Source organism: Anser cygnoides, chromosome 13 (genome assembly GCF_040182565.1).
Source record: "Anser cygnoides isolate HZ-2024a breed goose chromosome 13, Taihu_goose_T2T_genome, whole genome shotgun sequence".
In the NCBI taxonomy this organism is placed as follows: Eukaryota; Metazoa; Chordata; class Aves; order Anseriformes; family Anatidae; genus Anser; species Anser cygnoides.
In genome coordinates, this window is record NC_089885.1 from 8,401,860 (window position 1) to 8,428,769 (window position 26,910).

The 26,910-nt window shown below is 38.2% G+C and overlaps 1 protein-coding gene across 3 annotated transcripts in view; it reads right to left on the reverse strand.

Annotated features, from left to right (window-relative positions):
- The window catches only part of MTMR1 (myotubularin related protein 1), a 41,389-nt gene that overhangs the window by 4,355 nt on the left and 10,124 nt on the right, over nt 1-26,910 (reverse strand). For all 3 annotated transcript variants that reach the window (XM_067005000.1, XM_067004998.1, XM_067004999.1), the window contains 11 exons: nt 26,384-26,478; nt 26,058-26,165; nt 25,542-25,643; nt 24,760-24,843; nt 23,946-24,095; nt 22,736-22,924; nt 22,037-22,222; nt 18,740-18,946; nt 17,832-17,924; nt 12,474-12,587; nt 10,849-11,025 (listed from right to left, as the gene is read on the reverse strand). In XM_067005000.1, the coding sequence (XP_066861101.1) occupies nt 10,849-11,025; nt 12,474-12,587; nt 17,832-17,924; nt 18,740-18,946; nt 22,037-22,222; nt 22,736-22,924; nt 23,946-24,095; nt 24,760-24,843; nt 25,542-25,643; nt 26,058-26,165; nt 26,384-26,478 (1,505 nt within the window). The remainder of the gene's footprint in view (nt 1-10,848; nt 11,026-12,473; nt 12,588-17,831; nt 17,925-18,739; nt 18,947-22,036; nt 22,223-22,735; nt 22,925-23,945; nt 24,096-24,759; nt 24,844-25,541; nt 25,644-26,057; nt 26,166-26,383; nt 26,479-26,910) is intronic.

The window sequence follows — 26,910 nt, forward strand, 5'->3', positions numbered from 1 at the left end:
TGCAGGTGAAGAAAGAAAAGGTTTACTTTGACTCTCATGCATTCTCTTCTCAAGTAATGCTTCCACTGCTTTCTGCAGTAAGACAACGAATCCAACAGCTATGAATTTCGGTGTATCGGTATTTAGTGAGAGTTTCCTTAGTCATTTGAAATGAAGCATTTCAAACTGTCCCTTTCTAACAACACAGTTGGCAGAAGGCCAATTCAAAAGACTGTTTGCAAACCAAGCTGTTGGGATAGCACACACTCCAATAAATGTCCTTCCCTGAGAACTATTTCCTCTGCCTGCTGGGACAGAACTTGTTATGCAAAGAGAGCAGAGTTCACAAAGCTGGCTGCATATGGAACATCTCGTTACTCATCCAGCCAGGCGCCTTTCCAAGAATCTGACCCCTTCCAGCACAGCAGTGAGAAAAGTGCACCAGGCAAGTCAGTCAAACTGCATCTCCTGGAGCCACACTGATAAACCTTTTGTAGAAGCGTCTCATACAGGTTTCTGCCTCTGCTGCTGACAGTGGCACGAAAAACACCTGAGACTTTGGCCAAGGGTCTGCATCAGAGTTCTAGGCACACTTCACATTCTCCTGGAACACTCAAATATATCATGGACAAAGGAAGACCCAAGTTATGTTGCTTTTGCAGCTGGGTCTGTTTTCTCAGACAAGCAGAGAGAGACCTCCCCTTCCTCCAAATGCCACAGAAAGCCCAGAAAAGTTTGGCTGTCAATTGCTTTTAATTTATTTCATTCTCTATAAACGTTGAATTGCTTACAGCTTTTGGAAAGCACAAGATGGGAAAAGAATTTATTTGGGCTGTCAAGACAATCACAGGGAAACGCAGCACTGGGAAACCCAGAGATTGCTAGACATAAAAAGGAAATTATACCCTGGGCTTCTGGAATGCCAGGCTCCAGGGAACTGTGTTCACCCAGGATCACTTCCTAGTGCTCACAAGTATTTGTGGGGCTGGGATGCACACCTGAGCATGAAATTCTCACGTGGTGCTGGGTGAAGATGATCTCAAAAACCAGAAAGGGTTTCTCTTCTTGCTGTCAACACACAACTGAAGCACAATTTAAGATTTTGTCAATCCTGACTTTTAAAAGAAATTTCAAAAAAAAAAAAAACTCATGCACTTGATTTTGACATTTTCAAAATCTAACACTTGTGTTTCTGAAATAGGAAAAACACATTTCATTTCTAACTGAATTGTAACTTGAGAGGATAAAATAGTACCAAACAGACTGTTTAAAGGCAAGTGAAACATATTTTTCACTGAATTATTTTTTTCTTGTTTTGTGGCTTAGCCCACAAACCAAAACTTCGGCATGTTCACGAAGTGCTGCTACCGGTACCTCGGGAGTCATCAATTCATCCAGCATGCCATCTAGAGCAATTTTTAAAGCATAACTTTTGGAGTCTTCAGCAAGGGAAACACTGCACACCACCAAGCAAGCTCCCAATGGCCCTGGAGTCCTGCCTTCGCTGTGGAATGAATCCTTCCTCCTTGCAATCTTCTCCCACACCCATTGCACAGATACTTTAGAAAAGTGAGGCCACAAGTCTGAAGAGAGCAGCCTCCTCCACTAACCCACACAAAGCACATCTACAGAAAGCCAATCTCTTTTTTTCTGAGATGGTTGTTAAGTGTTTGAAGTTTCTCAAGATACCGGATGACACACTCTGGGGAATTCAAATTTCAGTGGAGCCCAAGACTTTCGGGACTTAGCACTCTCCCCCCCTATTTTTTTTTTCTTTCCTTCAAATACAAGATCCCTTCTTCCTCCACTCCCACGTCAGAGTTCTGCTTTATGAAGACGTTTTTCTGAAACACTCCGGTCGGTAACAGAATGATTTACCATTGCTATCATTAGTCACGCCAGCCCTGGGTCACGGGAGATTTGTACACCTGAGTTCTGCACAGCTTAATCATGATTCGGCTTACCAGGCCAATTTCTCCTAGACACCTTTCACACCGGTGCTAGCTGGAGTGTTCCACACTGTGCTCTAACTCCCATCTGGTTTTTGGGGAACCCACTACAAATCCTTTCAGGCTACGCAGCACAAACGCCACTGCAGGACTTGGCACGCTGCGTAAAGCACTTAGGGGAGACGGGCTGCACTTCTCCATCCTTCTTCTGCATTCCCCCCGAACCCAATTCACGAATCCACATGTTCAAACTTGGATGTAAATGCTGTTCTCCCCATGCTTCCATCTCAAAGATCAGGAACATCTTAAAATAAATGCTCTACATAAGAATAATGGCATTTTAAAAGGCAGTGCGTATTCAAGTAATGGAAACAACTCTTTAACACGAAGGCTGAAAAGTTATGCACTCCAAAAATTAGAAAGTGTCAGAATGAAGATTACTTCTCCACACTTAATTCAGCCTTCCTGTACATCTGTATAAAATTGTTGGTTAAATAAACATTAAAACATTAGTTCCTCCCTTGTATTCCTGATTTATTCAGTGCACAGTTTGATGCTACTCAATTAGTGAGCAGTTTTTCAGTATTTAGTTTTCTTTGCAGCATCTGACCCCATCCTTTATTTATCCCTCTGAAATAAAAATGCTCAGTTTTCCTCATGGACTTTTCTGTACTTTCATCTCATGTCGAGAAACCAATTTATTTCTCCAGCACCCCAGTGAGGCAAGGAAGCATTAACACTGCACTTTCACAGCCAAGGATGTAGAATGAACACCTCCTAATCTGGATCCCTTGGATCTCAGGCTGGTTTAACAGAGAATTCAGGAATTCAGCCATTCAGCCTCCCGGGTATCAAGCAGGACACCCAGTAAATGCCCCCTTCAACTGCTTCCAAACAGTGCATGTGAGGTTTTGATTCCACACACAACAGCATCCTTCACGATCCTGTCTAGATCACCTCAAAGAAAGACATCCAGAAAATGAGCAAGGTGGGCTCTGCACAACATAACGGACCGTTACGACTTACGAATATATAGCCACTATATCAAGAGACAAGCTGAGTGCTGTCACTTCCTAGTTTTCAAGTGCTTAACTCTGCAGCTCCAATTAGACTCTTAATACAGGCTGGGTGAGACTTAGTAAATGAACTATTTTCTCAGATTATATTCCAGGAGTAGAAGAGAAAGCATTATGCTAAGCATTATCCACTCCTCGTTCCTATTCCCTGCTAGTCACAATTCTCATCAGCTGTACCAAATCCATCTCCCCCTTTCTAACTCCATTTCCTCTCAGTTCCTGAGAATTTACTGAGATTGTTCCAACCTCCAAATTGGATTAATTTTTTTCCAGGATATGACCAGGCACGATTCTGAAAGATAATTTCTCTTCCTAAGATCTCATGTTTGCCCTAGAGGTGCAATATTTACAGAAAAACAGCCCTTCACCCCAACAAAAACCTATAACACCAGTATTTTCATAGGGGAAAATGTTTTTGTCAGATGTATTCTCCTAAGAAACTAAGCCTTTTTGGATAAAGTTTTACAAAACAATTTGGTCAGACACTCATACTTGGTGGCTCAATACAAACCATTAAAGTCTGGCAAAGCTGAAAGCAAGACAGAGTAGGGTCTGCAAGAAATGTCATCTTTTACACTTTGGCCATCGTTTAGTAAGTGCACATTAGATGCAAATGCTGCACAACAGGTCTCCATAAATATCATTGTGCCATTTCAAATGGTAGTGTAAACACGCATCGTTTTCTAACGTCTTTACCAGGAAAAGATTAGTTGTTGCTTTGCATTTAATGCAGCATCACGTGAACTCATACAGTACCACGTGGATGCACAACAGTATAAAATGATAACATTTCGTAAACTTCAGATACATATTTTAATGTCCTGAAATAACGTGTCAAATTCACTCTAGAGAATACTTCCACTCTAGAAAATACTTTCAGAGTGTTTTCAAACAGCTGACAATAATGTACTCATTAGCGATAAAGGTCCGTGTTAAAATGACATACGCTTTGGGTAAGAAAAAGGTGATACAGGCAGCTGAATGATATAAAGAACATTATAGAAGTTGTTCTTATAAAAGAACTGAAAAGCCACGTGGCATGAGGAGCTGCGTTTTCTCCCAGATATCTTAAATTCTGCTGCTGTAATTCCCTTTCCTTGAGCAAAACAGCAAATTCAAATGTGAAAGAATGAAAACATAGATAATGGTGCTAGAGAGAAAAAAAAAAGGTGGGGGAACAAAGCCTCAATCTCAAGTCCCATGTACGTTTTTTATAAATGAAACTGTTAGGAGAATCAAACAGAACTGCTATCACGCAGCTTCCTGCTATCTTGGAGGGAGAAAGAAGAGTAAGAGGATGAAGCATCTTCAAATGCATTCCATCACAAGACCCATGAAAATAATAATGCTTACTTCTTTTCCACATTTCCTGAAGACTTACTCCCCAGCAGACCTGGTGCTGCCAGTGTTTCCTCATGCCATCTTTTGCACATTCTGACAGCTAACTATCTACAGTTCTGCCATTTCACACCATTCTATTTCAGTGCGATTCCTCTCCCCAATAAAGCTTTCTTCAGAAGGGAATGGGTCCTGCAATCTTGACAATAATACCTGTAATGGCTTGCTCTGAATGAAGTTCTCCTTTACTTTGCCACTGTGTAGAATAAAAGGAAGTGAAAGGGTGGCAGATTGTGCAAGGAACGAGAAGCCTGGAGAAGATCGTTTATTAGGAGATCTTGTTATCACCTTCAGCCTGGAAATATACACTCACACAGCACTAGTTGTGCCTCCACGACAAGCTTTTATTACAGCCTTGTTAGGAAATCGTCTAATTGATTTGACTGAGATGAATTTGTTGGGAGCCTGACAGCAGATGCACTGCTTCCTCTCTCATCATGCCTCTCAAATTAGGGAAGGGAGCTCAAAAGCTGTCTCCGGACCCACCACTCGTTTTTTGCTGCTTTACTCCGTGGCATTGACGCTAGGTTTGAGAAAGGCGTGCATCCCTCCCTCTGTAACAGCAGCTTCCCAGCCCATCACCTTAGTAATGCTGCTAGGCAACACCAGGCCACGAGAGCCAGTTCCCAACCATTTCTCTGCTGTACTCGAGGCGAAAGAAAAGAGCTACTTCTGCCGCACGAGAGGAGCCTCCACAGATGAAAGCTAACCCAACGGGGCATTTACATCTTTGGTGGGCTGTAACTGGAAAATCGACCGGGCCGCTTCTCATGAGGTCTTCAGGATGTTTTGCCCGTGTTAGTTAAGCTACTACCTCAAAGTGCTGAACATCGATCCGCCTCCGTTCTGTTATTCATCAAAATATTCTGGTAAAAAGTAAAGCAGAAATCGCAAGATCGATATACTAGGTTTTAACAGATTGTGATGTGTTAACCTCATCAGGAAAATCTGTCATTTGACTATTTATAAAAGATAAAATCAGATTTCTCTAATGACATAAAACTTACTAAAAAAACCATAAGTTGATAAAACAAAACCAAAACTGACATTTATATCTGATACAGCTAGAAATACAATCCCAGCAGGGATAACAGAAAGGAGCTGGCCAACAGCACTAACTAGTGGGGATAAGGGCCTGGATCCTTGCTCCAGACCTGCAACACCTCAAGAAGACTTTATGGTGTTGATTGTTTTTTAATTTATTATAATTACTACCGTAACATTGACTCAGGAGCTAAAACAAATATGACTGACTGTATGTTGTTCTCCTCCCCAACTCAGAAGCAACTTAAAATAAAAAATAAAATCAACTTATCAAGATTTTATTTAGCCAATTTCTGAGATTTCCCTTGCTTTTACACAATTCACATTTTTGCCCATTTCAACATTCCTGAAGTTTCCAGTCTAACTTTTCTATATCAAGCCCTGATTAAGCACAGAACCTGCTTCTGCTCCTCACGTAAGCTCTTCACTTATACCTAGCTTCTACTCTTGCACTTCTTCCCTTCCCTATATACGCCTATATTGCCAGCTGCCCTCTCCTCTCTTTGGCATGAGCACTCTCCCTGGTGAGATTGGACATGATCCTCCCACTCCTAGTGATACTATATTTGACACCCTCTACCCAAGCCAATGAAAAAGAGCAAAACACTGTAAAATTGAGTCAGCCAAGTGGAGTTCTTCACTCAGAAAGAACTGACTGAAGGTTCCCACCAATATATCTTATATTGCAGTATTATCCAGTTAAAATGGGGGGATTTTTATTTTCCTGCTTAGCTAGATTTATACCCTGTTTCATTCAAAAACAGGTACTTACCTCTCCTACATCCTAAAGATAGGGCACCAACTGCCTATAATAAGCTGAAAAATACTTAGAACACTACTAAAGAAACATCCTTTATTGCTTAAAATACCACTGATATGAAACCATTTTTAATGGAATTATGCACTTGCACATCAAAAGCAGAACCTGGTGTAGCATAACTCTCAGAAAAAGCCACTTCACAGTTATAATAAATTGTTCCTGCCAGGGGAAGACTTAAGGAAAGAGAAATTATTTCTTGTTTGTTTGTTTTTATAATTATACTTACACAGAAGCTACAATTCCAATACACATACTACTACACATATAAAATCCATCTAGACATAAGACAGCTTCATTTCCAAAAATTTTCAAACCTTCCTTTTCTTAGAATTACTACAGTTCACTTTCAGTATTGATTTTCAGGCTTTCATTCCCAAGTAATCCTTCAGGATCCTGAAGTGCTCGTGGATAGCAAAATTTGTCAACACAAGGATAGTTATAAAAGAAATTATAATAGCTACTCACTTATAGTACCACCAAGTCTTAATTGGATGGATATCTACTGTGTATTACTGTACTAGCTCAAGGACAGCCATTCACATGAAAATTGTTCAACAGTGAATGCATTTTGTCTTGTTCAGTGAGTATATGTTATCTGTTTTAGCAACAGGGAAGAAAAGCTGCAAAGAAAAATGGTGATTTTAAATTCATCGCTTGACTTAAGACTGTCAGTTTTCCAAAAACCTACTCTGTGCATTGCAAAAACAACAGTATCTTTCACTCAAGCTTTTTGTTCCTCTTCACGAAGAGCTGAAAGTCTGACAGGCTTGCTTTTAAAACCTAGTTAACAGTATACCCATAGAAAAAGTCGATCTCAAATGATGAAAACAGCAGTTCTCTATAATAATCAATACTTTCACACTTATTGTGAAGGTATGCTCCTGGGAAAGCAACCAAAACCTCCAGGCCTTCTGGAAAAGCAATACCTAGCAAAGAGAAATTATGAATCCTACCATGTGGGAACTGGAACACAGATTTTGCAAACAACTGTATAGATTTACAGGCTCAGGAAACTCTACGTGGTACAGACTAATGCCATTACTTGTTAAAACCTACAGTCCATTTAGCTTTTGACATCTGATAGATTAGAACAATGTTTTGAGGGCTTGCTCTTCCGAATATGTTAGAAACAGCCAAAAATTAATATTACTTGTACAGTATTAGTTTCTCCCTTTCTGTGCATGTTCTGACATAGTGCTCATTACAGGGTAACAACCTTTTCTTTTCCCTCAAATAACTACAGATTTGCTCACAACATGGGATAAGTACATAGTCTGCATTTTATTCCATATCAATCGAATACAGAGCGATTTATCTGCCGACGTATGTTACCAAGGCAAGTTACTTGCCTTGTCTCACAAGAAAGTCTGCAGTGAATGCAGGATGAAATCTAGCTATCCAGGGCAATACTCAAGTACCTAACCCACAAGGCTCCTTCTCCTGACGTCTCCTGCCTCATTCTTTCACACAAAAAAGATGGACTCAAAACCACGGATCGTGGACCAGCAATGCCAAGCATTTCCAGAGCCATATGACAGCCTTTTCCTGACACAAAATAATGTTAAATCAAATGTGCAAACCTTAAAAATATTACAACCAATGTCAACATCAGAGAAGAAAATGCTGGACATCTTGACTGAAGGCAGGTATAATGGTTATGGACACCCCACGTGCCAGACAGCAAGTTATACCCAGTATGTGGCAACACAAAGCGTCTCAGTAATTATATTTTCCATTTTAATCTCAACTGTTTTTCCAGTACCATTTAGCATCTTATTTGTCCTTTTAAATGAGCAATTTTTTTGTTTAATGACACTGAAGTTTAGCTGAGATCTGATCACTTAACTGTTCATTGCGTCAGATTCTTCTGCAATTTCTACACAGCATAAAAAAGGCAGCAATCATGGTAACCTATTTATATGCTTTCCAGATAATTTCTGCATGCACTGTACAAACAGCTATTTATGCCTGCTTTTTGTTTTCCTTTTTTTTAAGCCAGCTATTAACCTGTGAACAGACTATCCCTGGCTGCTTGTGGAATCTCTGAAGACTGCCTGTAGCAGACAATCCTATCCCACCGGTTGAACTGAATTTATTTGTCGTAGATAGTGCTAATCTTAAGTTCTGAATCAAAGTCTGCACACACACAAAAACGAATGAGTTTGAAAACTCATTCAAAAATAAGAAAAAGAAGAAAAAAATTGCAGGTATAGAAAAATGTAAAAAAAATAAAACAAAAACAAGTTGAAGCCCTGTACTCCAAGGGTAGCCATAAAAACAACTACACATATCCTAATGGACGATGCAAATTTATCAACTAAAATACATTCTTGTCCTTCCGTTGCAGAAAGCAAGCCACAGCTTGAATTGAAAGGACCAGAATTTTTACTCACGCTCTGCACGTATGAATTGTAAAGTGTGTACTAGTTTGAAAATACTGCCCCTGCAGAAGCCATTCGGAAACATCATTCGTTGTGCTCCCCCCACCCTCCAGAGTTGCCCAGGCAGAAAACTAACTGACATCTTGCAGCCAGAACTTCTCAGACCACTGCAAAGAAGAGGTCTGAGTGGCTACATAGGAAAGGAAAGACAAATAAATGGCATCATCTGAAAAAAAAATCAAGAGCATCACACTATCTTATCTATTCCAGGCTAGTAGATTCATCTGTAAATGCAGGTACCCACAGAGCACACACCTCTGTATAGAAGAATGAAGGAGCTTATCTTCCACATGTCACATATAAATACACTTTTTTTCCAACCCCAGGAAAGGGCAAATCTGAAAAAAATCCCTGTTCCCAGTCAATGAATTTAAATATGATAGGACTAAAATCTATCTGATTTTCTTGGGACAAGAAGTCAATAATGATGTAACACCTCTAAACTGAAACCAAGGAACGTTTTATTTCACTTAAGACTTAGAATGACCTTGTTGAAGCACAGTTTAGCAAAAAGGGAATCTGCAGGAGATATCCACATTTAACCTACGGTTTTCCTCACTGTTACTTATCAAGACACTTGCTCTTTGAACCCTCTGGAAGGAGGCTGCGTGTCACCTATTTGCACAGGATCCATTGCAATGTGGCCGTAATCCTAACACGGGGCTCTTGATACAAATAAATACCATCAAAAATCCCGAATCAGCCTTCCATAAAACACACAAATGATGTACCATTGTATGTAATCTTTTCTTTACGGAGCCTCCGACAGAGAGGTGGCGAGCAAAGCTTGCCACCAAGTATAACTTGGTGGCCAAACAGTTCTTGTATTTTCTCATTATGCCATCTCTTCCCCACCACTCATTTCATTTGGACAGGGACTGACTTTCAGGTATGTTTACACAGTCTGCCCACTTTCAGGCCTATAGATCCCAATTAAATACAAGTGATAACCTGACATTGCTGCAGGTCAATTATACTAAAGTGTGCACAAACCATACAAATGTTTTCCAGCAAATAGGCTAAGGGAAGATGACATGTTCTTAAAATGCAGTTGACAATTTTACTTCAAAACCACGAAGATTAAAATACACCTTATTTCAAGTTTTAACATGTGCTAGAAACAGATACCTAACATTTATAGGACCACAGCAACCAAAATAGAACAAGTGACGGAAACATTTCAGAGAGAAAGCAAGCAATCGACACTTCCCCTGTATCTTAAAAGGTATTTTTCAGATGCCTGGATTTCTACCAGTGTTCTGTCCTTGAAACTTACTTAGGAACACATCTTTTAAAACAGCCTGTGACTTGTGGGTGTCTAATAAATTTGGAACTCACATCTCATGCTAACTGCCAGAAGATGAAAGCAGCTTTCAAACAGTCACTCAACGCAGGTAATTTATCATAATACGCTTGGGGATACCTTGAAATGTTACCTTAATAAAGAGACAGCGTAGCACCCTCAGATATATTATGGTTACGAAACAAGCTGATTGTTCTTTCTTCAGAATTCACAGAGCATACAGAGCATTCGTTTGATGAGATTCAGAGATTTATCTGAATAGCAGACATTACTTATAAGAACAAATACGGGATGAATCAAGGAGCATGTATAGGGACTGTTTAATCTTTAGCATGCCAACTTGAAAACAGAAAGGTCAATTGAAAACAAGTACTGTAAGACAGTAAGCACCTACAAATGAGTTGGTGTGTAGTCCAAGTCCTTCACAAACCACTGCTGTATTTTAAATCATTGTTGGTAAATGGCAAAACATGATTAAAGAAAGTTATACTAAACTCTATGAGAAGGTTAAGGCAATAAAAGTATTAAAAAGTGCTATAAAATATTATAGAAGTGTTATAAAAGTAATCTTCTGATAACAAAGACTGTTAATGTCACCTTTCACAAGTCAGTAAAGTGATATTGTAACACTATTCTACTGGTGTCTTTAATGAACATTAAACATTTTACCAAGTTTTAACATATCCCATACCTTGTTTTAGAAAATTACCTTTTCCCCATCAGCAACAGACAAAGAGTACTTTGAAATGAAATACTGCATTTGACCTTATGAAAAAGAGTAATTTTATTTTTCTCTGTACTTTTCACTAAAACATAAAAGTCATGTGAAAGCTCATACCTGAGGCCTCATTCTTGGGTTCCATCTGACATAGTAGTTGACCCACAGTTCCAAATGGTTCAGACTAGCAACAGGATACAGGACGTGGTTCTCATAGTTTACGTAGAAAGGATTTGTGAATTCATCTAACTGACTGTTTATATAGGACCACAGCGATACAGTCTTTGTGCTTAGCTCCTGAATTAAAAAAAAAAAAAAAAAATTATATAGATTGCAAAAATATAGATAGATTATAAAAATATAGATAGATAAGCAAAAAAAATATAGATTGTATAGACTGCAAAATCTTAAAATGTGACGTTAATATCTATATATCAGTAACTTTATGAAAATTACCTTATCTACTGCAAAACAGCACTCTGAAAACACTTCCAGTAGCTGATCATTAAATAGCCTTAAAACTTGGTCAAAACTTTTAACTCTTGTTCCCTTCCAAGGCTAACTTAGGAGATTCATGCATATTATTTTCAAAGACACCAAGGTCTAGCTGAGCAAAAGAAAGCTACAGTGGTCATAATTTACAGCAATGTCTACAGCTCCTTAAACCTATGGTTACACACTGAACAATTCAAAAAGATTTGAAATTAAATTAGCCTTGAAAAGAAAATCAGTGAAGAGAACATGTAGTTTGATAGATCCAAAACAGCATTTGTGGAAAATAATTATTCTGTTCTCCTACTAGCACTATTTGCTCCTATCTATTGATATCATACTTTAAGATGCCTATTTTAGCTTTACTTGCAGTTCAGAAAGTTGTATTATTCTAAATGTAATCAGCATAAACAGTCAGATCAAAGTTTTTAAATCTGAACTTAAATCAGATTCATCTTGCAATTTTACACTCCTTCAGTGTTGTAAAGCATGTGTTTCTACTACCGCTGTGTCTTAAATTGCATTTCTTTATTGAGAACTGCATATGACTACTCATTTATGAAAAAAAGCTGTTTGGAAACCCTGTATTTGCCGAGAATGTGTTATTCAGCTCCATCTTGTGGTATTTGCATGCAACTTTTTCCCTACAGAAGCAGTGAGACAAACTAGAAAAATAACAAAGCTGAATCTGCCAAGGAATAGTTACTTCATGTTTGCGTTAGAGCAAGTATTATAAACAACAAAGCCCAAAGTAAGCAAAAGTATGCTAACAAACTTTTTTGTTTTTTAATCATTTTTTCCAAACTCAAAGTATTTCATGGAGCCCTATCTTCATTCATTTAGGCGTTTTAAATTTCCCTGGTCTTTAACCACAGGGTCAATCAAATTATGTCCTAAAGTGACCTGCAAAGTCACGCATGGGAGTTGCTCTGGAAATAGCTGAAGAAATGTTAGTATCACTTGATAATGTTTACTTAAAATTGTGTATGTTGGTCAGAAATATCTGAAAGTTAATTTTCTAAAACCCACAAAACCCACAACAGATGATAACTGAAGAAAAATGAGTGGCACCTCAGAGGTAGAGCATTCAGGACGTATTTCTCGTACCATGAAATTTAATGTTCATGTTGTATTTGAAGACTATATGGCAAATTTATCAAAAAATACAGCTTAAGTGTTTTTAGGTCACGTATCTTAAGCATTTTCATGTAAAAATCAACAAATTAAGAATGCATATTACAGAAGTTATTTACCTCTTTTAATCTCTCTTTTTCACAGTTGCATAAGAAAGTCCCAAAGAGACAACTATAAAGATGATCCAGAATGGTGATCAAAAATAACTCATTGAATTCAAAGGCTGCAGGAAACTGAAATTAAAATAAATGGTTAAATTACTTTAAACTACATTTTAAGCAATGTAGTAAGGAAGAAACTCACATGTAAGAAATAACCAAAAGATTCAGATGAGATTTTTTTTCCTCATTTAGTGATTATTTTCAGGAAAACTCAGCAATCTCTGTAACTCCCACTGCAATAAAACATTTCACCTACATACTTCTTTATAATACTTCTACATACTTCTATATATATATATACTCCTTGGAGACGAACCTTACATTCATTGTGCAAGTACACTAGTATATAAGCGTAAAAATGTTAGCTAATGTGAAACTGGTGACAGAAAGCAATTCGTTTTAAGGAGCCCTATCTAGCAACATTTGGTTCTAACACACCCCAAACTGTCTTCAACATAAGCTTTATTTCTTTTCTTACAGAACAAGAAATCATTTTGAAAGAAAAAACAAACAAACAAACGACAGATATTTAAGAGCTTAATTTCCTATTCTAACATGCAATGAATTGGATAATAAATACAATTGCACATAAAATACACCTAATATATTTAAAACCTTTCTTTCACTTTTTACCCAAAGAAGTTATTTTTCTCAATTTCACCCCTTGAGTTTACCATCAGCTATGTACAATAATCCTTTAATCCCTTTTCTTGCTCCATTAGAAAGTAAATCCTGTATATAAGAACTGTTATTTCACTGATCGCTGTTAGCTATTTTATTCATAAATAGAGGTTACCGGACATATTTAGAAAAAAAATGGAAAATTTGAAAACAGAACAAATATTTAAGATGTATCTTAAATCTGTAGTGCTTCAAAAGTCATAAAGAAAGGAATTAATACAAAGAGTATGGGCTGCTACCTATTCAGGTGGAAAAGTCCTTCTTCAATCATATTCTATGGTAGGACTACATATGAGAACTGCTTCGTGTGGCAAAATAACTTTGTGTTCAGTGTGACAGGGCCTCAAACACAGATATGGGATGATAAACATTTTTAAAAGACTAAACGAAAATTTTAAAAGTAGCATTTCTGTAATTTACCTGTGTTTTTAGAGTGTTTTTAGAAGACGCTTTTAGGACAAACGAAACCAATTTTTTTTTCATTCCCACTGAAGGAGTAAGTGTTTGCAGTAGTCTAAAATGCAGTGTTGTAGATTCATAATGAAGAATTTCATTCCATATGCAGAACTCTCCAGTCAATGTTTCAGATGTGAAGCAGAGAACTGGGTTCTGGCTTGTGCCACTGAAGAACACTGAACACCTTGGCACGAGTGATTCAAGAGCTAATTCAAACACAAAAATGAAAAAAGAAGACAAGTATACCTAGGAGGAATAACCCAGCAGTTGGGACTGTGGATGAACTAGCTGATCCAGGAATTCCTCCTCAATGTCATCTGTGATTTATGAAGGGCAAATATTCAAGCATGTTGAAAGTAAGTTGAATAACACGCATCGATTGTGCTTGTATTAAAACCAGAAAGATCTAAGTTTTAAGCAATGCTCTTTTAAAAGAAGGCTGATTTAAGTCAAACATTGCTAAAACATTCTCCTTCCAAGGCTTCTCAAGCCAAGATATACCAACTTTCAACTGAAAATTTTGCGTAAGGAAACTATTGACATCATGGCTCACAGAAAGAATGGAGCCTTCCTGCTGACCCTGCTATGGATTAGGCACTGTTCAATGGGGTGCAGGGCTCACACTGGGGCTTCTCTCACAAATCAACAGTTTGTTTTCAATCACCTAGCCATTTGTTTTTATAAAACATAGAGAAACTTGATATTATCAAATTCTTTTTTTCAGTCATGCCCCAAAGTTATCACTAGCAGCACTCCCTTCTCTTAGGAAATCATGCCAGAACTTAATTACAATACAACAATCTTAACAGTGTATCTATGATTAAAACAAACAAACGTGAATCTGATAAGCAGGTATGCCAGAGCTAGTCAGGAGAAAATTCAGTACTTCACAGATCTCAATCTCCTGCATCCAGTTCAAAGCGGCAATCAGATACATAAAACAAAAATAATTTACAAAGGATCAAAATGATATTTGGAAATAACTTTGAGGACAAAGCCTCTCGTAAAGGGACTCTCTTTAACTGAAAGCACTTAATGAGCCTTGTCACATTAGGGTTCTGTCTTGTGATGGGTCCATGCTAATCAGATGGATGCCGACACGGCTGCTATTCCGATCCAGTGAAGCATATTCAAAATTCCATACATCAGTGGTTGCACTGCAACTAATTTATTAATAAGTGATAGCACTTTATTGAAACTCTGCCTTTGAATACAAGAGTTGTACTGTTGGAACTGATGTATCAAGACTGTAAAGCTTCTATTACTGCTGCTGAAAAACCACTGACCTAAAAATTCTTTGCTCTGTAGTTCCAAGCCCATTAGCGTCTGTTTGAAGATTCAGGTGGAAAAATTCCCCAAATGAAAATTTACTTCTTGTCAAATCCACTAATTGCGAGAGAACACATGGGTCATTAAAAACTCCCACTTGATGCTTCTGGAGTTGTGTTTTTTGTTGTTGATGTTGGTTTTTTTCTTTTTCAAGGAGGTACTTAAAAGAAGAATTCTCTTGTTTAAGAAGTCTGATGATGCCAAGTGGCATCTGATTCAGAAGCATGCAAAATAAACTTGCTTTTTCATTTTATAATCAATAAACTCATTGTGTACTATAGTAACATTTAAAGTTGAAACACTCTGCTGAATAGTCCTTATGACTGTGGAATTGGACTGAATTATGTTAACTGAGCAGGATATCATAACAAAGTACATTACAGAAATTAATCCAGAATGCACCTCTGGCAACTGCTGACATCTGTTAATAAACACAATGCAGCTTTTTACCAACATACCTTCCTCCTCTGTGGGTACTGTGCAATAGAGGTAGAAAGATAATGCTTGAACATGCAAATTTTGCAGTTTTGTCTGATTTTTAACAGGGCTTTAGTATTTCATCAGATCACATGTGGCCATTCCAATTTGACATCTGCTGCTCAAAATCATCAGAATTTATAAACAGAGAAGGGAAATCACTTCATCATGTTTTTTTATTAAATCTGATAGCATTGTACTTCTCTCAAGTTCTCTATTACTGTATTTGTTTGTCATCAAGACTGTAAAAAAAACAGGGAAATATAAGGCTGTCAAAGATTAAGTTTCATTGTCTGAAGCTATCCAGATGTCTGCATCTTAGATGGCAGTTAGAAATTCTCTTGCTATATTAAGTTGAATGTTTTAAGAATGTAATTCTCAGAACACAAAAGTAAATTTGCTTGCTTTGAGCCCATGCCCAAGCACGAGCCCTTACACACACACCCTCCCAGTCATTAACGCTTGTTTGAGCTTTGGAACATTTCTCATATGTTTGCCATGGATCCTAAAGCACGAAACTAGCACTGTTTTACGAGCAAGTGATCTGCACAAGGATAAAATAGAATCCTCGTTTTCCTACATCTATGTCAAAGTAATCACAATCTTCAAATGTAATCTCTAGGTGTTGAAGTCAACTGAAAAATAAAAATAAGTGGTCAAGAACTCTCCAGGAATGATGTTTTCAATTTTTCGTGCTGTAACGTTAATGATTTTTCAATGCCACTGCTGTTCATGAATTTCACAATGGTTTCTGGATCCAGGTTTTGAACAGATGTGGTACTGGCTAAATATTCCATAGCTCCGCCCCATTTTTTTATTTTTATTTATTTATTTTTTTTAACAAGAGGGAACTAAACTGTTTATAGCAAGAAATTGGAGGCAGCAAGGGAGATCACAAAAATAGAAGAGGCTGCTCTTAATTAAGGACCTCCCCAGAGGACTTTTGTTCCTACCAGGTGTTTAGAACTCTCTCTTTGCTATTGTTATTAGCTTTCCTCAAAGAGAGGGGCAGAATTTTTCATTTTTTTTTTTTCCAGCCATAATAAACAGCACATTAATGCTGAAATGCAGATACACGGAAAGAGAAAGTCTTCAAGCAACTCTGGACAAGGGCCCAGTATTACAGCAGGGAGCTTTCGTAATGCACATAAGACAACTGTTTTGAATACAAGTTTTGGAAACTGTGATGCAGGGTTTTTAAGAACCGCGTTCAGAACAAGAAGACTGAGGTAAGAGATTTGGGAATGCTAGCGTTACATGGAACCAGACCTTTATCTTCCTTTCCTCAAAACAAATCACATAATATACAGACTTCAGTACTTCAGATTTTACTGTAACAGCCAGCACAGATCAATGTTAGGCTTCAAGGAGAGTGAAGAAGAGAGAGAGAAAGAAAGAAAGAAAAGTCGAGCACTTCTAATTTACTTGGAACTCTCCATGTGGACAATGAGTTTCAGCAACACCATTAAAGAGTCCCAACATAAAAGCACAGAGAAATCTGAAGTTTATATTCATGTAGGTACAAACGCTGTCCAAACACTTCTTGAGCTCCAGCAGCTCGGTGCTGTGACTGCCCCCTGGGGAGCCTGTCCCAGTGCCCAACCACCTCTGGGTGCAGAACCTTTCCCTAACCCCCAGCCTGACCCTCCCCTGTCCCAGCTCCATGCCGTTCCCTCGGGTCCTGTCGCTGTGCCCAGAGAGCAGAGCTCAGCGCCTGCCCCTCCGCTCCCCTGTGAGGGAGCTGCAGGCCGCCATGAGGCCTCCCCTCAGCCTGCTCTGCTCTGTGCTGAACTAACCAAGGGATCTCAGCCACTCCTCATACGTCTTCCCCTCTAGGCCCTTCACCATCTTAGCTGTCCTCCTTTGGACACTCTCCAATAGTTTTATGTCCTTCTTACATTGTGGTGCCCAAAACTGCATACAGTGCTTGAGGTGAGGCCGCACCAGCGCAGAGAAGAGCAGGACAATCCTTTCCCTTGACCAGCTAGCAGTGCCATGCCTGATGCACCCCAGGATACGGTTGACCCTCCTGGCTGCCAGTGCATGCTGTGACTCACATTCAACTTGCCATCGACCAAAATCCCCAGACCCCTTTCTGCAGGGTGCTCTCCAGCCTCTCGTCCCCCAGTCTGCACATATAGCCAGGGTTGCCCCTTCCCAGGTGCAGAATCTGGCACTTGCTCTTGTTAAACTGATCTGAGATTAGGCTCACTTTGAGCAAAAGGTTCCCCTGAAGTATGTGTAGTACACAACCATAGCGAAACCAACTTCAGGAATACACAGTATTGTGCTGTCAAGGAATGTATTCTCCTACAGGAATTAGATTTCCAAGATAAAGACCGAGACCTCATAGAAATGTACTAATCATCTTACCTGCTTTGTCATTTGCCAAACACAGTCAATGAACTGAAGGAAAATGGGAGATCTGTCTGCATCGGCATGATCATCACCTCCATGTCCTACTCTCTGAAAGTCAGAATAAGGTTTTCATTTCAGTCTAGTGTATTTACAGCGTCACCCCAACACTTCAATGCTGATATTTTCCAAAGATGAACAGGACAAGCAAATTTTCCATAAAGCTAACATGTATTTTTCAACTACTAAAAATGCATATTCACTCCTAATATTCACTTATGGACATGCCTTCCCTGTTCAGAAGACCTATAAAGGCACTCAGCCAGCAAACCTCTCCCAGTTGTTTCCCCATCTTCCACTACACAGATGTTTATTTCTATCAGTAGGTCAAACTGGTAGGTATTTACTACGACTGTACTGAAACAATGATTCTTCGATATCCACCTGCCCTAAGTACATATCATTTCCCCTAAACCAACCTCAAGTCAGAGCCCACAGAAATTTCATAATTTATGCCCTAATTCCCTGCCGGCCCATGTGTTAAATAAATACGGCAATGTTAAGTCACAGCAATGTTTGCAGTGATCTTACCTTCTGGACACATTAAACATTTTACCTGTTTTTCCATTCTTAAGATTGTTAAAGATGAAGCAATGTGTTACAATCTCTCTTCCTCATAACAGTCATGTGATTTTTTTATTCATTAAGGTAAAGGCATTTCATTATTTATTTTATACTAGACATATCTTTCATACATCACACAAAGATTTCTCATTAAAAAAGAATAGCTCACAATTCTCCTTTACATAGTTTGACACACTCACACCATTAAAGGAAGGGTACCAGATATAATAACAAAAAAGTAAACTAATGTGAGAAAACACACTATTCAAAATGAAAGAAGGTGACAAATTCTTTCACCTTACCATTGCAAATCGGTGTCCAAAACTTATCCATTCTTTCTCTATAAGGATTTCAAACCCCTTGATAGTTCTGTAATAGCTGTCCAGCATAAGCATAGCTAGTGCAGTAAGCTGTGCAGTTCGATCCCAACCATCGCTGCAATGTACCACCACAGATGTTTTACCAGACTCAATTTTATCTGCAATTCTTACTGCTCCAGCAAGAAGCATCTTAAATAAAAACAAACAAACAAGCATATTAAATACTAACCAAAACTCTGCAAAAAAAAGTTGTCATTTTATACTCTCGCAGTTAACATATTCAAAATGTTCAGATTAATTACATAATCATCTGGACAATATTGCTTTAAATCAGAGATTTCCAAATGGTGGTATGCATGTACCTAGAGGTACAAAGCCAGTTCTAAACCACGTGCACGCTGCTGCTACCAGGCCTCCATTATTAGCACAGAGCAAGAGAAGCTGGGAATCCCTTCTCTAAATTAAATCTGAAATTCTGTGTCATGATGAAAATAGATGCAAATACTGGAACGTACTTCAAAGGCTGAAGGTTCAGTGTTTTCAGTGTTCGTCATCACAGCAAACACTCTTTCTTCCTCAGCTTTCAGTTCTCAACTACTGAGTTTAGAGAAAGGGACAAACCATCCAGCTAATCTAAACCAAAACACAACCCAAACAAAAACAAATTGCTGGCTAGGAGCCTGTGCTGATTTGTTGGTGTATGAAGTATACACAGTATTCAACCCGCGTGCAGGCCATTAATAACTTGGGTTCAGAGGCACGCTGGGGAGCAAAGGAGAGATGGCACAGAACTGAGACTACTTGTGTGAACTTCTTGTCTCCCCCACAAAGAACCCTCTCTTAGTTTTCTTTGGTTGCTCTCTAGATTTATTAAAAGATTAGAATACTCTCTCCCCTGTGAAGATCTGTCTCTAAAACACAACCTATGATAGCACTGTAAAGCGTGGGGGGAAAAACACACTAGAACAGGACCACAGGAGAAATTTGTATCTCTACATTCCAAAATTAGAAAACAGTAACTTGCAAAATACTCGCATTCATCCCTTCCCAGGCATGTAAAAACATCTTCTGGGAAGAAGGAATGCCTACATCCATGGGAGAAGTGCACAAGACCAGTCTTTGAAGCCATTCCAAAACCATGCTTTAGAGATAATTTTCACTGATTGTATCTTACAGTACAACTGAAGGATGCCAGGATAGAAGTACCAGGAAGCACTACAGAAGCTTGTATGAGAGAATAAACCTTGTGGTCTTGAACTAGTTAACTGCCAATTACTTCAGTTATGAAGATCTACTGCACTGAAATATTAAAACAGTTTGGTCTTCGATAAAACCAGAAAAATGATCTGTATAATATACAGGTATGAAATAGTTTGCTTTATTGTCCTAAGGAGAATACGGATGCCTCTGAGGAAGTACAGCTGAGAAAAAAAAGGCTAGAACGCATACAGGCAATAAGCAGAGAATGGGAGACGGAAAACAGAGTTACTATTAATATCTGTGGAGCAAACAAAGCATTTTATTCTACTTTGGACAAAAGTCTTTAGAAAAAAAGAACTGCTTCCTCCACAAAAGATCATTATTTTTTATAGATGCTTCAAAATTTAGCAGCCATCACAATATTTCAGTTAGGGCTACTAATGAATAATTGGCTTTTAGTTGGGTTAGAAAATGAGAATTGGTTTAAAAATAATTGACAACACAGGTTCTGCCCTTAAAGACTGAAAAAGTATCCTGGAGGACATGAGGAAATAGCCTGGCTGTACAAAACATAGCAAGTGACTCGACTCGTGTTGTTACTACTTCACACACACGGTGTTCCTCGTGCCTCCCCAGATACTCCCAGACCACCACAGTCAATGTGTTTTTTTGGGGGGCACAGTGCCAGGGAATTGAATTTCTGGTAATGGATCGTATCAAACTGGGAGGCGATCCCACTGTTCTGAGCCAGGAAAACAGAAGAGGCATTAGAGTAAAGCTGTGGATTTGTTAATTGCTGTTTTGAGTCAAATCAAATAGGAAAGGAAGGCAAGCAGTTATTGGATAAAAGTACAAGGAGATGCTATCAACGCTGTTAACACGGTAATGCCAGCTTTTAAGAAATCAGGCTGCAGTTTGTCCTGCCCACACTGTAACGTGAAGGGTTATAAAAGGGAGAGGTTCAAGAAGAATGTTACACGTATGTCAGATCTTCTAAGTAACTTAAATTAAGTTTCAAACTGCTATGCTAATGTCACCTGTGAAACAATGGTATTAAGGTCCACTTTTGTAATTGTGTAAAACCAGAAACCCTACTGAAATCAATGTCAATGAAAGGTGAACATTGGCCTAAAAACCTCCACTTTTAAAACTAGATGATTGTATTTAATGTCAGGCTGATTAAAAAAAAAATGAAAAAAAAAGTTTCCAGATACTTGGATTCTCAAAGCTGCTTGAAACAGTCCAACTTCAAGCGAACAAGAAAATTATACTGTTCCCAAAAGATCATTAAATTTGCTTAATTTTTAATTTAAGCATTTGCTCCCTCTACTGGTTCTCCTGCAGCAGTTAGCAAGCTGGAGTTATTAGAAGAGTATAACTAATGAACAATCCAAAACATGTTTTGCATGAGTGACATGTGAGGCAATTGCTAATAAAACAAATTCCACTCCACCCCTATTCATCATAAACAGAGGAGAGAATGTGATAATGAAATAATCTATTCTAAAAGCATTTCAGAGGTTAATCAGACTGTAAAACTACGATAGTGATTTATTTTAATATTATGTTAACTAATAGAGCAGATTATAGCCCAGTGCAGCACAGACTATAAACAGCCCGTGAAGGCGGAGGTATCCAACACATGAATACCAACATCGCATTGAAGGAGAGAAGGATGAGGAAAGACTGAAGGATCTACAGTGAAGTCCTTTCGGCAGTTGTTCGAATATAATCTGAAGTTCCCAGGGCAGTTTTCCAACAAGAATGGATAACCCTGGGCTGCTCACAAACATTCTCTCTCAAGAAAATAAAACGTTGTCCAACACCAGTGCTATCAGTGATTAACTCATTACCTACCAATACGTAGAACTGGTAACACAAATTTACAATGGAATGGATATATACTTTACTTAAAATGCCACGTTCTAAGTGACCATTTAAAAACAAAGCATTTTTTACAAGATTATCCTGATCAAAGACACGTGCTTAAATCCAGACATTATTTTAGTAACGTTTTCAAAAAATGAAAGTAAGTAACATGGTTTAAGAAGCAATTGTTAAACATCTAAAGTATTTTACCCTTATATATTCCAGCCAATGCGTTGAGTCCACATTTGATAACCACCGAGTCTCATCAATAGTAGGATAAACTATTTCTTTAAGTTTACGCAAGGATTCTCTCATTACATGTATATTATGAATTTCGAGAAAGACCAGCTCTGCATTTGGGTAGGCACTTTCACTTTCATATCCTCCACCTTTTGCCTGTCATTCAAAAGGTAAAAACAGACAAAGAAAAGAACATGTACAGTATTTCAGTATAAGGTTGGAAGAGTTATTTCAGTCCAGTTTCAGGATTTTTTGAGAAAGGATTACTTTAGCACTCGAAAAAACAAAACCAAAAATATGCTTTTAGTGAGAAGCACTAGGAGAGGTTTTTTTTTTCTTAGATTAAAGAAATCCAATTGCAATAGGCTACATTTGATAACACATCCAAACAGTTTCTCCTTTTTACCACTTAGGTCCTACTTAGAAACCTCAGGTCTTCTGTGGGTGTTATGGCATTATTTCTCAGGTCTATCTTCATGCTGCCTTCAATTCCTTCCAGCCTTTCCAAAATGCTCCAAGCAACTTACCTTCATTCCCATGCTCTATTTACAGATTTTTTTTAATAAGAATCTTTTTTCATATCAAGTTCTCCTTATCTTCATCCCTTGCTCAGTCTTCAGCCCTGAAATAAAGACAGAACTACCACTGCTACTTAAGATATCAACCTACCTTGTTTGTATCTGCAACACTATTCTGCCTGGCATCAAAGATGATAAGTTTATGTGACTGAGCATTGGCATCCATTATTGTCTGTAAGTATTTTTCATCTTCTTTACAATGCTTATCATTTGGGCCAACCAATGGTTGACTGCACCGTGTTATTGTTGCTTGGCTCTCAGGATGAATCCAGGATAACACCTGGAATAAAGCAAAAATGATTTTAGCTTACTATACTAATATAAAAGCAGGAGGCCAGAGAGCAATTAGACAATCACTGCCTACATGGCATCATTTTCTGGCAAATCAGCAAACGCAAATCTAAGGACAAGCTGATGCAAAACCATATTGATAGCACACCAGCATCACTCATCCTAAATGTGGAGAAGAAAGGGAGAGGGAGGCATCAGTCTCTTCTCCCTGGTAACCAAGGATGGGACACACGGGAATGGCACAAGGGGAGGTTCAGAGTGGACATCAGGAAAATTTTCTTTACCATGAGAGTGGTCAGACACTGGAACAGGCTTCCTAGAGAGGTGGCTGATGTCCCATGCTTGTCAAGTGCTCAAGAGGCATTTGGATAATATGCTGTAACTTTTGGTTAGCCCTGAAGTGGTCAGGCAGTTGGACTCTATGATCTCTGTCCCTTCCAACTATTCTATATCTGATCAGCTTGAAATACAAAGGAATTCTAAACAACTTTTACTTCTAATAAAAACTAAGCTTGCCACTGTAACTTATTAATTAGGAAAAAAATAACAACAGAGGAAGAAAAACTGTTTCCATGTAGAAATTTGTGGACCTGTATGCTACTTTGGCTAAGCAGATCTACAGCATGAACACTGTCACCATTTAACACGTTATAGGGGGTTCTTACGCTACCTGCAAAATTTATCTATTCTCAGAAAAAACACTATGGCTGTAACAGATTCCACACCAAATCAGAATGCAAGTTAATATGCGAATTAGCATCAGACATCACTGTGTTAATTCCAAACAAAAATTTATTACACAGCACAATAACCAAACAATTAGACTCACATTTGAGTTGGTTTCTTCAGTTCTAAACCCATCAAGCCTAATTCTTCTTTCTTTGCCCCCTTGTCAGGAAGGAAGTGGGCCCATTGTTGTTAAACAAAAAAAGCCCAGAAGAACTCTGATCATTTCTTATAAGCTAAAAATACATAGAGAACTTTTACCTCCTTGTAAAAGTTTCACTTACTGGAACTCTGCCTTTGGCTCTAAACGCTGCCACTTTTGAGAGGTCATCATCCTTTACACTGGTTGGCACAACAAGAACAGCAGGATATGTATCACAAAGCTCATAGGTGCTGTTAATTTTGGATATTTTCCAACTCTCGTTGGGCAAGCCCTGTAAGAAAGCAAAACATTCTTGTATTTTTCAGGTTAGACTCTACACACCTGGGGTTTGGTGATGAAAATATTGGTATGATACATATATATATATATATTTTTTTTTTAATTAAGTGTGCCCACATTTTTGTCTTCAACAAGTTACAAACTTCAGGTCTTCAGATTGTACCATAAACCAAAACACCAAAAGACTTTCCTATTATCTTAAAAAACCTCTTCAAATGGTTATTTTGCATACACAGACTGTACACTCAGGTAAAAATAAATCAAATAATAAAATAATAATTTTGCAACTGGGACACTAGATTTACAATGACAAACTAATGTTACTCTTCTGTTTAATGATGTGTATTCAAGAACAAATTTTTATAGAGCCTATGTTTTCTAAACACAGCACTTAGAAAAGGTGGACTTAGGAATGTACGTTAACATAGACCAATTTGCTGAAGTATTCGGCACATGTTGTGTCCATCAATTTCAGCAGGTACTCAACACTCTCCCGGTTGGGCCACTTGCACTGTATTACCTAAACATGAGATCTAGACAGCGTCTGCATGTAGCCAGAGATGAAAACTTTTGAGTTTTTTGTTGCTGTTGTTGAAATGACTTTGGGGAAGGTGGAAAAACAAACAAGTAACACGCCAAGTAGATATATAACTTACCTGCCTCTTATATTCTGCCATTGGATCGTATACTTTCCATCCATTAACAGCAAACTTTTCTTTATAGTTGAATGCAAAAAGAGGCTAAAGACAACAAAGCAAATGCTTACATTACTATCTGATGGGCTGTAAGCACAATAAGCTCCAAAACACAGACCCCTATAATATTTCAGATGTAACATTTCTAAAACTCTTTTAACAGCAGACATACAACTTTGAGTCAAGAATGGACAACACCATGCTAAAAAGTAAATAAAAGACAATTTTTTCTTTCAAGTAGATGCTATGTAATTAACAAAATCAAGAAAGGAAACAGTTAAAGTTACTTGCCTGTGATCATAGAACAGATCAAAGGCAAGGCCAGGATGAGAAAACTGGTCTCCTACCTTCCAACCAGTTCCTTATCCACACAAGCACACAAAACAGCATTCCGCAGATAATTAACAATATGACTAGTTGTACCTATGTTTCATACAGAACTTCTAGACTGAATTATCTGCTGCAGAAAATTAGAGTCTCTATACATATATTTATTCTTAATCAACAACATTAAGCAAATCTGCATCTCAAGGGTTACGTACAAATTCACTAATTTCACTGATAGCAGGACACAGAATAATGTTTTGTGATGCAGAAAAGGAAACAGGATCAGAGCAGCTTGCCTGCTCTGTAACAGATTTATCAATATTTTAATGTTTGTTATACCGCACTTGTATTTCCCCACCTACAGTTTCAAAGAATAGGACAGACCCAGACAGCCTTCTCTACGTCTTAAGACCTACCAGTCCATTAGACACAGGAAATGCACGTGTTACAAGGTTTTCAAAAATCTCCAATCTGTTCTGCTCTTCCTGTTTATAGGCAAGCCGCAAATTTCTCATATCCTGTCAAAAATAAGTCACACTATTTTACCCCAAGGTAAATTTTAAAAAGTAATAGCAGTTATAAGAAATGTGACTGAAGGAAAGCATATAGGTAACACTAAGTCACTGACATCACTGGACCCATGTCAGAACAAAGTTCCGTATCTGTTTGTATCAGATGACTGCAGTTGTCTTTAGAGTTGCTGGATACCACAACAATAACCATTTTTTCTTTGAATTCACTCTTGGGACAAAAGGCAGAAGTGTTGAAGATTACACAGTATCACAAGAGGAATTGAAATGTATTCTCTAAATGAAGCAAGGTTCAAATACAGGGAAGTGAGCAGACAGAAACAGCACATGTGCATGCAGACTCCTCTTACAGAAAAGTGAAATGAAAATCCTTAATATGAATAAATCTGTACCATGTCATACCTTGCAAACTATTTCTATACCACAGGAGTTGTCTCCATGGCTCTGTACTCCAATTTTTTCAACTCTACTTATCACTCCAAGAGGAACATCAACTACAAAAGGTGGATCCTGAAATTTGTGAATAAAACAAATGAATTTTGTTACATTCAGAGGAACACAATCTCTTATTATTCATGTGTGTTTCATTAGGATCAACTATAATTCCTGTTTAATAGACTGCTGTGGAACATCATGCTTCACTTACAGCAAATTTGTCACTTTCTGAAATCTACTCCAGCAATATTTCTACCCCAAAAAAATAATGCAGATAGATAGTGAAGGCTTACCCTTTCAACACTTTTGATGTACATTCTGAAGTCCGTCACTGTCAGTGTACCACTGACTGCTCCCATAAATGGACAGATATACATAACATCTTTAGCTGGAAAACAGACCAATTAAAGCTTTATTTTACCATTACAGACATTTGTTCCATTAAAATCTACTTCCATTAAAAACAGCAAGATTTTTGACGTTCCATAACACGTTACAATTCTGATATTTGAATTGGAGGAAAGAGGAAAATCTGCTCTACAAATGCTGTCAGGACCGAAAGAGTTGGCTTTACCTCAATAATGAAAATAATCCGATTCTGGGATGCTGTTCAGCACCTACTGAGCAACTAGGGCTGTGCTGAGAGACCATGCCCTACTCTAAGGGCAAACAGGTAACAAGAAGTCTGGCACCCTGCTGGTATTCTTAGCTGCAGGCAGCTCTGGTCGCTGCTCAGAGGTTTAAAGCACCCACACTCACCTCAGAAACACAGCATGCAAATGGTAATTACTGAAGAGTATGCAACTGACCTCAGAGTCAG